This window comes from Martes martes, assembly GCF_963455335.1.
Source record: "Martes martes genome assembly, chromosome: X".
Classification (NCBI taxonomy): Eukaryota; Metazoa; Chordata; class Mammalia; order Carnivora; family Mustelidae; genus Martes; species Martes martes.
In genome coordinates this window covers 33,685,285-33,697,136 of record NC_137897.1, presented here as the reverse complement: position 1 = coordinate 33,697,136, position 11,852 = coordinate 33,685,285, and the positions used below count along the sequence as shown (strand labels likewise).

At 55.0% G+C, this 11,852-nt stretch overlaps 1 protein-coding gene across 3 annotated transcripts in view; it reads left to right on the top strand.

The window, feature by feature from the left end:
- BCOR (BCL6 corepressor) overlaps positions 1-11,852 on the top strand; it is a 50,299-nt gene that overhangs the window by 25,256 nt on the left and 13,191 nt on the right. For 2 of the 3 annotated variants that reach the window (XM_080794780.1, XM_080794781.1), the window contains exons 5-10: positions 455-508; positions 994-1,180; positions 6,950-7,210; positions 7,706-7,948; positions 8,561-8,886; positions 9,166-9,420. In XM_080794780.1, the coding sequence (XP_080650906.1) occupies positions 455-508; positions 994-1,180; positions 6,950-7,210; positions 7,706-7,948; positions 8,561-8,886; positions 9,166-9,420 (1,326 nt within the window). Of the gene's footprint in view, positions 1-454; positions 509-993; positions 1,181-6,949; positions 7,211-7,603; positions 7,949-8,560; positions 8,887-9,165; positions 9,421-11,852 lie in introns of all 3 variants that reach the window. The other variant, XM_080794779.1, reaches the window with a different exon arrangement.

The following is an 11,852-nucleotide window of genomic DNA, read 5'->3' as shown; positions in this document are numbered from 1 at the left end:
TGCTAAGAGAGCTCCACGCAGACGCTGCTAACAGAAGTATTAATGATTGCAAAGGTTACCTAAAGACTGCATGACGTCCCCTATCAGTTGCTTTGACTTCTCTGCCATTACTGTATGTTAACGAATAATGCCTAGCAATACTGCTTAGAAATGTCTTACGCGATACTCGGTGGAGATGTGTGGCAGCCGCATGTCTGGGATTCGGGCAATTTTTTTTTTTCACCCCCCCCCCCAAAAAAACAAAAAAACCTCGCTTAAAGGGATAGAGTTATGTGTTTAACTTGCTAGTCAATGATAGATGTTTTATAGGAATTTCCTTAAGATATTTTACTTTTAATTAAAAGATAAATAAAGCCAAATTGTGTTGCAATGTGAAGAAAAAAATTGGTTTATGCTTATAAAAATGGATGAAGTTATCTAAATGATCCATTGAGTGCCCATTTTAATTACATAGATGGAAGGATTACAAGAGGACAGTATTTTATGTCTACCCGCTGCTTACTGTGAGGTCAGTTCTTCAAATTTTTATTACTAGAATCTTACATAAACCTTTTGAGTTAAATTTCATTTCCAAATATACAAAGGGAAGTTTGTGGGCCATGGTCGTCTTTTATTCATTGTGCATTTTGTTTTCTTTTCTGTTGTTTTTGTTTTGTTTTCCTTTGCGTTGTGTTTCTGTTTTGTTTTTATTTACCTCCAAACGAGAATGTCTCTGTGCTATGGTGTATGCGTGGCTACACATACACAGCGCGTTTCTCTCTCTATCTACATATGGCTTCACGAGTACAGACTGTGTGATTGCTTACGTATAGCTATTCTTACGTTTTTATCTATTACGTTTTAAAATATCTCAGTCGTATCATAAATTGTGGTTGGTTTTGGGCAAACTTTTCTTTGAAACTACTTTCCTTTAAGGTAAGGCAAATGAAATAGCTTTTATGGTAAGGTGTCGTGTTTTTTTTTTTTCTCCCCCTGTCTCCGTTCTCTTTCTAGCGTGCAATGATGCGCTTCTCAGAGCTGGAGATGAAAGAGAGAGAAGGTGGCCACCCGACAGCCAAAGACTCCGAGGTGTGCAAATTCAGCCCTGCCGACTGGGACAGGTTGAAAGGAAATCAGGACAAAAAGCCAAAGTCGGTCGCCCTGGAAGAGGCCATTGCCGACCAGAATGACAATGAGAGATGTAAGTAAACCCCCATCGGCTTACCGGTGGCGCGTGGGGTGGGGGGCACTGCTCCTAGAGCTCAGGGAGGCAACAGGGAAGTGGTTCATTGCTGCGGCCCTGTGACGGGTGGGCTGCTCAGAGAAACAGGCCTCTGTCACCGGCCCAGAAGGGAAGGACCGATCGATTGTCTGTTTGAACGAGGTGGCGTCCAGGGACGGAGGCACCCGTGGAAGACAACTTCCTGGGACGCTTCTCCTTTTCTAGGGAAATACCGGTCCTGTAGTTAGTAACGTTCTGATACGATACCAGCAGGAGAATGACCACGGGAGATATAAGCGTGGCCGTGTGTGTTGTGTCCTGTTTTGTGGTGGGTGCAGATAAGCTGCCCTGCCCTTTTCGGTACCAGTGGGTTGATACTTCCAGCCAAAGGCGCTTCCCCACCCACCATAGCGATAGCCTCCCATGGAACGGAGGGTTCTCGTGTTCTCCCTCCAGAGATAAAGATTTTGTTAAAATGGGACGGGGGTCTATTGAGGGCACCAGAGAGATGAAATCATTGTTTTCGGTGGCACGTTTGTTGGCCACGGTTAGATGTTGACAGCACGATCCAGGGGTGTGGAATAAACCACTATAAAGAGGGGGTCTTCCCACCAGACAGAGGTGGTATTCTGTTGGGGGGGGCGCAAAACAGGGAGGAAGCTAGGGCTTTTCTCAAATTGCTCTTCGGGCCCAGTAGTGGGTCCCCCACTGTGGTCTGGGACCATGGGATTTGCTCACGAGATGTCCCTGGCCACCACGGTGTGTGGGTGGCAAGTGGAGAAGGTCTTTTTCCGTCTCTTTTAAATGTGCATGCGTGGGGGCCCAAAGGGCGCTCCAGACCTTGGAAGCCTTACTGGTGAGGGTCAGTTTGGGTGTCTGGCTGAGTGTCAGGGAGACAGGAGTGCAGAATCCTCCTGACACAGGGCAGGCAAGGATGGGAGACGCATTTGTGCGGGCTCCGTGCTGTTGGGCGTCGTGGGTTTGGCGTTCATTGGTGCCTGGTGGCGTTGGGGGGAGAATTTGTGGTCCCGGATGGAGTTTAGGAGACTTTGTGGCCCCGGAGAGGGCGCTTCTCACTGCCGAGGGCACAGACCACCCCTCCCCCGCCCCCCACAGTCAGCCTTGGGGTCAGACAAAGGCCTGTGGCCAGGTTTCTGGGTAGGCCACGCCAGGACCATTTGTTCTCCTTCAGTCTCAGAAGAAGGGAGTTTTTGTTGCTAGTCAGTGGCAGGGACTCTGATGTGCCTGGAGTAAAGATTTCTTTACTCTTCCACCTCAGGGGGATTGATAGGGGAGTGTGGAGGGTCTGCGCTGCTGTTCGGTAAAGCAGAAACGAGGACAGCCCTTTGTTTCGGACTTGCCCATAATGCCAGCTCTTGGTGAAGCCTCTCAGGGAGACCTGGTAGATGTGGGCAAAGCTGAGTTAACAGGTAGGAGCCTCTCTGAGGGGAGAGGGAGTGGGTGAGGTAGGCTGGAGGAAGGGAGCAGGAAGTTAGGCAGCCTTGAGTCTTCTTGCCCTTCGTCTGGGTTTCGAGTAACTTGGCCAGACCCAGGGTGGCTGCCGTTCTTCCCATCTCACTCACCCTGGCTGCCTTCCCAGGGAAGTTTATGTCCTCCGCATCTTTCCTGCTGATCCTAGAGACGAGTACTCGGTCTGGTCAATGGAGAAGGAGAGCCCAGATGACTCAGAAAGGCCTCCCTCCTCCCCTCCCCGGAGTCCCTCTAGGCTCAGTCCGTTGGGCTCTTTTCCTGGAGCACCCGGGACACGCAGCAAGGCTTGGGTCATCACCAGGGGCAGGAGGATTGGGGAAGGTGGGGGGGCTCACTTTAAAAGATGGGGGCAAGTCACCATCCCCAGTCTCCTGGGGACTTGGCAGTTTGTGGTTGGTCAGGAGGAGTGACCTGGAGGAACCGTTGTCCTTGCTGTCACCTCCTCAACTAGGGAACAGCAGGTGCTGGATCCATTTGTCTGCAAGTTAACGCGTTGTCTTGTCCTTTTGGCCCTCGTGTCTTGAGCCCACGTGGGCTCGGGCCCTGCTCCACATTGGTTCTCTCCTCACAGGGGTCCATGTGGCTGAGAGCCAAGCTGTGAGCACGTGGGAGCTGGGGTGGGGGTGGAGTGGGGGTGGGCAGGGGCTCTGAGGAGGTTTTGGGGTGCCTTCCAGATGCCTTCCTTCTCCCCAGACTTCCCTTCCCTCCCGCAGACCCCAGGAGCTTCTCCGATGGTGGGTGCTTCCGGGAGGGGCTGGCCTGACAGGAGCGAATGCAGTCAGAAACACCACAGTCGGGATTTTCATGTGCTTTTCGTGGTCAGAGTCAGTTTTTATTTTAAAAGTCCAGCTGATTCCTTAGGAGGCTCTGCCGCTTTGGAAGTTTATCAGTAGAGGAAACATCAGTGGCATTCTGAAGGTGGGGAGGGACAGGGACAGTCCCTTCCCCCATGAACCGGGAGCGATGGTCTCCCTTGGCAGCCACTTGGCTGGGGCAGACCCGGGATCTGCCCTGTCGTGGTGCCTGGGCGGGACCTGGAAGAAGCCTCGGTCAGAGGACTTCACGAAGCTTTTCTCAGGCCGAGCGCCTGCGTGTTGGTGAACTACATTGAGTTTGGGACCAGAAGTTCCCCTTGTGCCCCTTTTGTAGAGGCCGTGAGTCCCCACAAGGTTTGCCTTTACCGGGGGTGCTACAGTCAAATGCAGAGGAGGGAGTTCCCATCATGGGGAACTCTCCTACCTTGTTGAGGGCTCACTGGGAGGGGGGTGGGGGACTGGCCCCTGACAGCGGGGGTGGGTGCTTTGCTGCCCCCAGTGAGGCATAAAGGTTGCCATGGCGAGCTTTCTGTGAGGTGGCGCTATGACACAATCAGGACAAATTGTGGGAGGCCCTTGAGTCACGGGACCGGCGCCACAGGGAGCAGGTGTTAAGCCACGAACCACACAGCCACATTGATGTCTGCTTCAATCAGGTGACCAAGAGCGTGTGCCGTCCCGCCTGTAGAAGGGCTGAAAGTAGTGGCGGTGGCCGACCCAGTGGTTAGTTCCCCTGTGTGTCCAGCTCTCTGTCTCCTTCGCTCTCAAGGGTAACCCCCATGAGCTCTGGCCAGAACGGTTTCATCTCCGAGCTCTGGGTCGGGTTTGTGATGTGGAGTCTCCCCCCTCCCCAACCTTAGCCGGTGGCGGTGTGTCTCCTGGTTACTCCTGGTGGCTGCTCTTCAGGGTTCTTACTGAGGCAGGTCTTGGCTCGGTCCAGTTGGGATCTTTGCCTGAGAGGCTCAGGAGCTGTGGGAAGGATGGTGGACCCTAGTCTGGGGAAAGAACCTCTAGCGAAACAGGGAAGACAGTAGCTCAGTGATGTGTGAGTAGGTGATTTCGTCAAGCTGTGACTGTAGCGGCAGGAGGGTTCCTGGGGGCGCACGGTTGCGGCTTCGCTCTCTCTCCTTGTGGGTGACGGGGTGCCCTCTGCCCTCAGGCGGCAGCTTCTCAGTGGGAAGCTTGGAGGAGACCTGGGGAAGGGCTCTTGTCCGCTTGTTGGGGACACTGTGGTGTAGCGAGGAACAGGGAGTCAAGGTCTCCAGTTGGTGGCTGCTTGCTGACCAAGGCAAAAGGTCGGGCAGGCTAGGTCGACGTGAACTGCATGGTTTGCAAGTTTGCAGCTGGGCTGAAGATGCACGGAAAGCCTTCTCCTGGAGCAAGGCGTACCTCATTAGGGGACCTGGGGCTGTTAGAGGTACAGGTGATTATGACACCTGCAGTTAAGAGTGTAAAATCCAGAAGTGGCATCTTGGGAGGGAGAGAGGCATAAACGGATCAGGGCGCGTCTCAGGTGTGGGCCAAGGTGGCCAGGGCCCCACACCAGCTAAGCTGCTGCCTGACTGTGACCCTAGAAGGTGTCCATCACCTCCCGGTCACCTCTGCTTTCAGATCACCTGCTTTGATCCATCTTTCCTACCTTGGGGAGGGGACGACGCGTACACTGAATTAACTTTAAAATGGCATAAGCTGGTTCCTATATTTGTGCACTGATCCCTGGCGCCTCCCACGGGGCTCTCTGTGAAGGCCGACCAGAGATGCCAAATGGTGTCAACCGGGAGGGCTCACGTCTTCAGATTTTATGCAGTGGGGCTAACATGAAAGCTAGTCTGACAGTCTTGGCGTCCCGTCCGTTCGTTCCAGTGATTTCCCCAGCCTCTCTCTTCACTGGTCTTGGCCTGTGTTTATGAAGCCCAGCCCGGGAGGCAGCTGGCGGTAATAGTCCCACTTTACAAGTGAAGGGGGCCGAGTTGTACAGTAGAGCTGTTACTGCTGGAGCAGTTAGGAGGGTCACAGAGCAGCGGGCGTGTAATACTCACAGCCCACCCCTCTGCTTCCCCGGGCCCAACGTGGGCCGCCCACAGCCATGACAGCAGACCCACATGGTTGGGTCCTTCCACCATTGAGAGCACAGCCTAGCCAGGGCCAGGGATCGATCCCACCCCCCGACACACACACGCAACTGACCACCACTAAATGGTGGTGATGTCCCCAGGAAAAAGCCGATTGGGGAACCATGTGGGCTGGTCAGGAGCAGGGAGGGATATTTGAAGTAGCCCCCGGGGGTGGGGGTCGGGAACGGAAAAGGAAAGGAATGGAGTTGGCATATGAAGAGTGTGTTTCTGACTTCATCGAGAGATGGACTCACACAGTTCTGCTCAGTGTTAGCAGAATACCGAGCCCCCGCTCCTTAACATCCCAGCAATGCTTAGGGAATTAAGTGTGTATTAGAAGAAAGGTGACCCACACCTTTGGGGAGCCATTTCTTAGGCTAGAGAAACAGCAGCGCGTGTCGAGCTGAGGTGATTTAAGGAAAGGTCCCGAGGTGAGGAACCCACCCACGGGGCATAGGGAGCGCTGGAGGGAGCAGTGCAAGGAGACAAACCTGTCGGCCAAGGGGGCGGAGCCTGGTGTTTAGAATGTCCTCAGGTGCTTGCCTGTGAAGGAAGGCATGAATGGAGTGCCAGGTGGGGTAACTGGCGTCCCCGTGGGTGTGCATGGTGTCACCGAGGTGTGTGTGGGGGGTGGGGGTCGGCTAACATACACTCTTTCCACTTTTTCCCTTCCCCCAATGTGAGAATTTCTTCGAAATTGCCCTTGACCCTCGTGTGCACACCAAGAAGCCTCTCCTTTGGCTTCCCCAGGCTCCTCTTTCCATCTCCCTTGGTCCCCCAGCTTCTCTGCCTGCCAACACTCCCTGCCCCAGCCCCCCTCCTTCACTATCTCCCAGTTGACCCAAGGGGACACAGATGCGGTCCCTTCTGCAGATGACATGTAGGAGCTATTTGTTCTCTTTATTACGCAGCCTTCCTTTTATTTCAAAATAATGCCCTCAGCAAATGTTGCCCGAGAGATTTCTTCGGTCAGCCCTGGCTTGGTTGGCTCTTGCTGCAGGGTCACCTGCCCCCCTGCGGGAAGGGGCCCGGAAGGGACCTAAGCGTCGTGGAAATTGTGGTGATGCCTCATCTTCCGATTCTCCTCGTGCCCCAACTATTAAAAGGTGCAAGGAGAAAGTTGAGCATCGTAGATGTCTCCACTTTTTGCTTAGCTGTCCTAGTTCTGGGACCTTCTGTCTTGGTGGCCTTTGTGCTTCCAACGTGTGAGGGCCCCGGTGTTCTGGAGAAGGGTCTGTGGGTGGCAGATTACCATGGATGGGCATGGAGGTCCTGTGTTCTCACGGTGACCTTTGGGCCTTCATTCCTTGTCCCCCCCTCCCCACCAGGCGAATACAGTGCTGGCAACAAACATGATCCTTTTGAAGCTCCAGAGGACAAAGATCTTCCTGTGGAGAAATACTTCGTGGACAGGCAGCCTGTGAGCGAGTCCCCCACTGACCAGGCGGCTGTGGACATGCCGCACAGCCCCACCCTCCGGCTGGACAGAAAGCGCAAAGTCTCAGGTGATAGCAGCCACACCGAGATGGCTGTGGAAGAGGTGCCCGAGGACCCTCTGCTGAAAGCCAAGCGGAAACGGGTCTCCAAAGGTGAGCTCAGTTGGCTTCGGCTGCCTGCGCATGAGGCGGGGTGGGGGTGGGGGTGGGGGGTGGCCAGACCCAAACTGCGCTGCCCGCCCTCGCTGTGGGGCGCCCAGGGGGAGTCCCTCGTGCGGAGCAGTGGTGGTCCCCCATTCCCGCCCTGGAGCCCTGGGAAAGCCGCTCGTGCCTCCCCTGTGCCCAAAGCCAGATGCAGGAGCTTGAGCCCAAAGATGGCCAAAGATACGGAATAAGTCCCCTCCCGAAAGACTTGGTGACCAGCTCCGGCAGAGGCAGGGACCGCTCACTCCCCTTCCCACCCCCACCCCTATTAGCGATGCGTAAGACAATTTGTTCCCCCCCCCAGGGGGCTTTTTGATTAATTTGTAGTTATTTCTCCATTAGATGACTGGCCTGAGAGGGAAATGACAAACAGTTCCTCTAACCACTTAGAAGACCCACATTATAGTGAGCTGACCAACCTGAAGGTGTGCATTGAATTAACAGGGCTCCATCCTAAAAAGCAACGCCACTTGCTGCACCTTAGAGAGCGCTGGGAGCAGCAGGTGTCGGCAGCAGAGAGCAAACCTGGCCGCCAGGGCAGGAAGGAAGTGACCCAGGCGGTTCAGCCTGAGGTCACCGCCCAGGGCAATAACAGCCCTGAAGAGAAACCCGGCAGGAAAAGGGCTGAGGCCAAAGGCAACAGAAGCTGGTCGGAGGAGTCCCTCAAATCCAGTGACAATGAACAAGGTACGCAGAGGCCGCCCCGCTCCTGCAGGGTGGGTCGCTGGCCTTCCCGTGGGCAAGGGCCCCAGGAGGAGCCGAGTGCCAGAGAAATGGACAGAGACCAGGTCAGGTCGTGGCGGGCAGGGAGTGCTTTCCTTCGAGATCCTTCCAACCTCCCGCCCTGCCCTGGGGAGGGAGTGTATAGTGAGGGGAGCTCAGGAGGGAGCTTGTCGTCTGGGCGACCCCATGGGGCTGGCCAGCACCCTCCGTCCAGCCTCAGCCTGTGTCTGCTCATTTAGGTCCTGAGCACCCAGCTCCCCTCACCGCACCCCCACCCCGGCCCCGTGGGTGGGGGGGTGGGAGATCTGGAAGAGCTGGCTCCTGCCCTCCTGTCCAGGTCCTTTGAGGAAACTTGGGGCCACTTGGCGTTTTGTGGGTTAAGCTATTTGCCGTTTGAATGTGGGATAATTAAAATATTAATGCTTTGGGAACATAATTGGTATATCTTTAAAAACTGAAGCCGCTCCAGTGATCAGTGCTAACAATGGGCTTTTCTTTCTGCACCGGCTACAACTGTGTAACGCCCGCTTCTTCTCCCCCTCCCTCCTTCCCGCCCGCCACCCCCTCCGGATTTAGGCTTGCCTGTGTTCTCCGGCTCTCCGCCCATGAAGAGCCTTTCATCCACCAATGCGAGCGGCAAAAAGCAGACTCAGCCAAGCTGCACGCCAGCCTCGAGGCCGCCTGCCAAACAGCAGAAAATTAAAGAAAGCCAGAAGACAGATGTGCTGTGCACAGACGAAGAAGAGGATTGCCAGGCTGCTTCCCTGCTGCAGAAATTCACCGACAACAGCGAGAAACCATCCGGGAAGAGACTGTGCAAAACCAAGCATCTGATCCCGCAGGAGCCCAGGCAGGGCTTGTCCCTAGCGGGAGACTACTATGTGGAGAACACGGATGGCAAGGTACCTCTTGCCTCCCCCCCACCCCCGCTCCCCTCTGAGCCCGGGACAGCATACCCCACCTGCCTGCCACCCCTGTGCTTCTGGGGACAGAGCTGCGCTTTCTCCACGTTCCTCCCCCAAATATCACACCCCCCCCGCCCAGGGCCCCTCCGTGCAACCCTCTCTTCTTCCCCAAAACAAAAGCAAGGGGGAAAGTTCCTCCCTCGTTCAGGTCTGTCACTTGGGAAGGCGGGTCAGTGAAGCCTGGCTTAACTGTGCGCACACCCCATTTTGTGACAGGTGACCGTCCGGAGGTTCCGGAAGCGGCCCGAGCCCAGTTCCGACTACGATCTGTCGCCAGCCAAGCAGGACCAGAAGCCCTTCGACCGTTTGCAACAGTTGCTGCCAGCTTCCCAGTCCACGCAGCTGCCACGCTCCAGCTCCCCTCCAGAGACCACACAGTCGCGCCCGATGCCTCCAGAAGCTCGGAGACTCATCGTCAATAAGAATGCGGGCGAGACCCTCTTGCAGCGGGCCGCCAGGCTTGGCTATGAGGTGAGGGGCCTTGTTGGGGGTTGCCTGGATCCCAGGAGCCCTGGCCGTGGCTCCTCGAGGCTGTGGCGGGGGGGCAGTGGCGGGGTCCGGGCGCAGCCCCCTCCTCACCCGGGACTGGGCTGGTATTCCAGCGGGGTGTTTGCATTCGCCCCGCTCGCGCTCCCGGCTCCCGCCGCTTTGCGGGCTTGTTCAGTCGCCACGTGAAGAGAAAGGCCTCTCTGATGTTCACGTCGTGTTCAGGCAGGTAGGCTGCCTCGGCACCCTCCAGTCTCGCTCACTTATCTCTGATACAAAATCTGACATACCCAGGGCTCAGCGACTGGGGGAATTTTAATGAGCCCTTTTGGATTCTGATTAGCAAGGGGGAGAGAAGTTATTAGCTCTATTTTGGGTTGCCTGTGCTGTTCCGGGCAAAGCGGTGCCCCTGTCAGGAGGGGGCAGGAGATGTCCAGGTAGGGCTTGGGGTTGGGGGGCAAACCTGAAGAGTCTTTTTTTTTCCCAGAGGGCATGTGGGGGGGGGTGCAGAGCAGGGGGAGGGGTAGGATGGGAGCAGGGCTCGGTCTGTGCCTAAGACTCACCGCCCCCTCCCCCAGCCAGCTCCTCTCCCAGACCACCTCACGCTGCTAGACTTGCCCTCTGAGAGATATATTACCCCCCTCTGCCCCTCGCGGCTCCCCCCCTACGCTTGTCAGATGAAATTGTGATGTAAGAGCCCACAGGGCAAAGGCATTTTTTATGCTGGCATCAGCCCTCTGGGAGTTGAATGGTGGAAAAAAGAGGGCTCAGCAGGCTGAGTGTGGAGGTGTGGCCCAGGGCTGCGATGAGGGCCCGAGGGGTGAGGGCTCACGGGATGGGCCCGGAGTCCCGGCCCCCATACCTTGGCCAGCTCTGTGGCTCCATCTGCTGTGTGGGGGAGCCCTTCCTGGTGTGACCGCCTTGACCCCCAAGCGAGACACACACCCCCTTCTCCCTCCCCAGGCATGACTTGGTAGGAAGTCCAGAGCACCCGTGATTTCTTAGTTTGAGGGTAGTGTTGGTAGACCGTTAAAGGTGCTATTGTTGATGCCTCTTCTGGTGGTGTTCCTCTTCTGGAGATCTCTGGATTGCCTGGAGAGAACTCTCTGGAATGATTTTTACTTAGGGGAGGTGAAGTCCCCATGGCAGCTGGTTGGCTTCCCGTGAGCTGAGAGCTGCAGCACCTAGGATGACCGGCAGATACCTTACCCAACGCTGAGCTAGTTAGACCCCGAGTGCCCGGCATTATTAGCTCCTTGGGTCACGACTGGTCGTGGTTGAGAAAAGGGGTCTGTGTTCCCGGCAAACACTGGATGAGAGGAGGGAGAGCAGGAGGGTAGGGCTCCCCACTTCACTTCTGATCTTGGCATTTCCAGCAGTCTCCACTTGGGCCCAGAGACCTAGGGAGACCCTTGTTGGTTCTCTAAGGAAGTTTCCGTTTTGGTTTTCCTGTGGAACCAGCGGGTCTGAGGCCTGGACCAAGGAGCATTTACTCGATCCATGCATTTTTAAGCGATGTAGTAGGCCTCTGATGGCACCTGAACCCTTGGAAATGTTTATGTCCTGACAACTGTAGGTGGGGGGTTCCCTTCACGCCTTAAGTTCAGCATGTAAGTTGCATAGATTACCAGTTTTGACGTTGAGCATGTATGTAGTGACTTTTAACTCCCAACTTTCTGGGATTTCGTTGGGGAGAATTTAAAACGTCGTGGGGCTGGCCACTTAGATTTGGCAGTCTAAATCTTTGAAAGTTGAAGGACCGTTTATTTAACGCCGGAAAGGCATGTGTCATGAAAGCACTGACTTGGAAGAGTCTTACCGAAGTTTGTTTGTACCACCATGCGTTTTTGCTTAGCTAGAGATGCTGTGTGTCCTGAAAAGGGTGTCGGAGCTTTGTGTTGGGCTTCTCTGCTCCTTGAGGTTCAGAAACACCCTCTACATAAAATAGAGCACTTGCGTGGCTGGAGACACTCGAAGCTTTTCCCTCCTGATAGAAAGGCTTCTGTTTCTTAGGCTAAAATGCCCGTGTGCAACCACATGCTTGTGCGTTTAGTGGTGATGGTTAAATTTTCTATGAATTGAATAAATCATGTTTTTAAAAAAGTTAATGAGGCATTTAATTAATTAACAATGTCGGGTTTATGGCCTTTATGGTTACATTTTGCGGTTAATGGCATTCAGCTTATAGCCGCTTAACAGAGAATTGTCCAACGAAAACAGTTTAATTTTGTTTGGAAATGGGTGGGCTGCCCTTCAAACACTCCCATTTCTAGTGCAGAACATAAGCCAGGAACTGTGTTGGGTGGACAGCCTTGCCCAGCCTCTTCACCATCGTCTCTGTGGATGACAGCAGTGGCCAGGCGATAGGCCGCTGCCCTCCCAGCGAGGAGGCCATAGTTCGTTAGGCCGCTTGACCC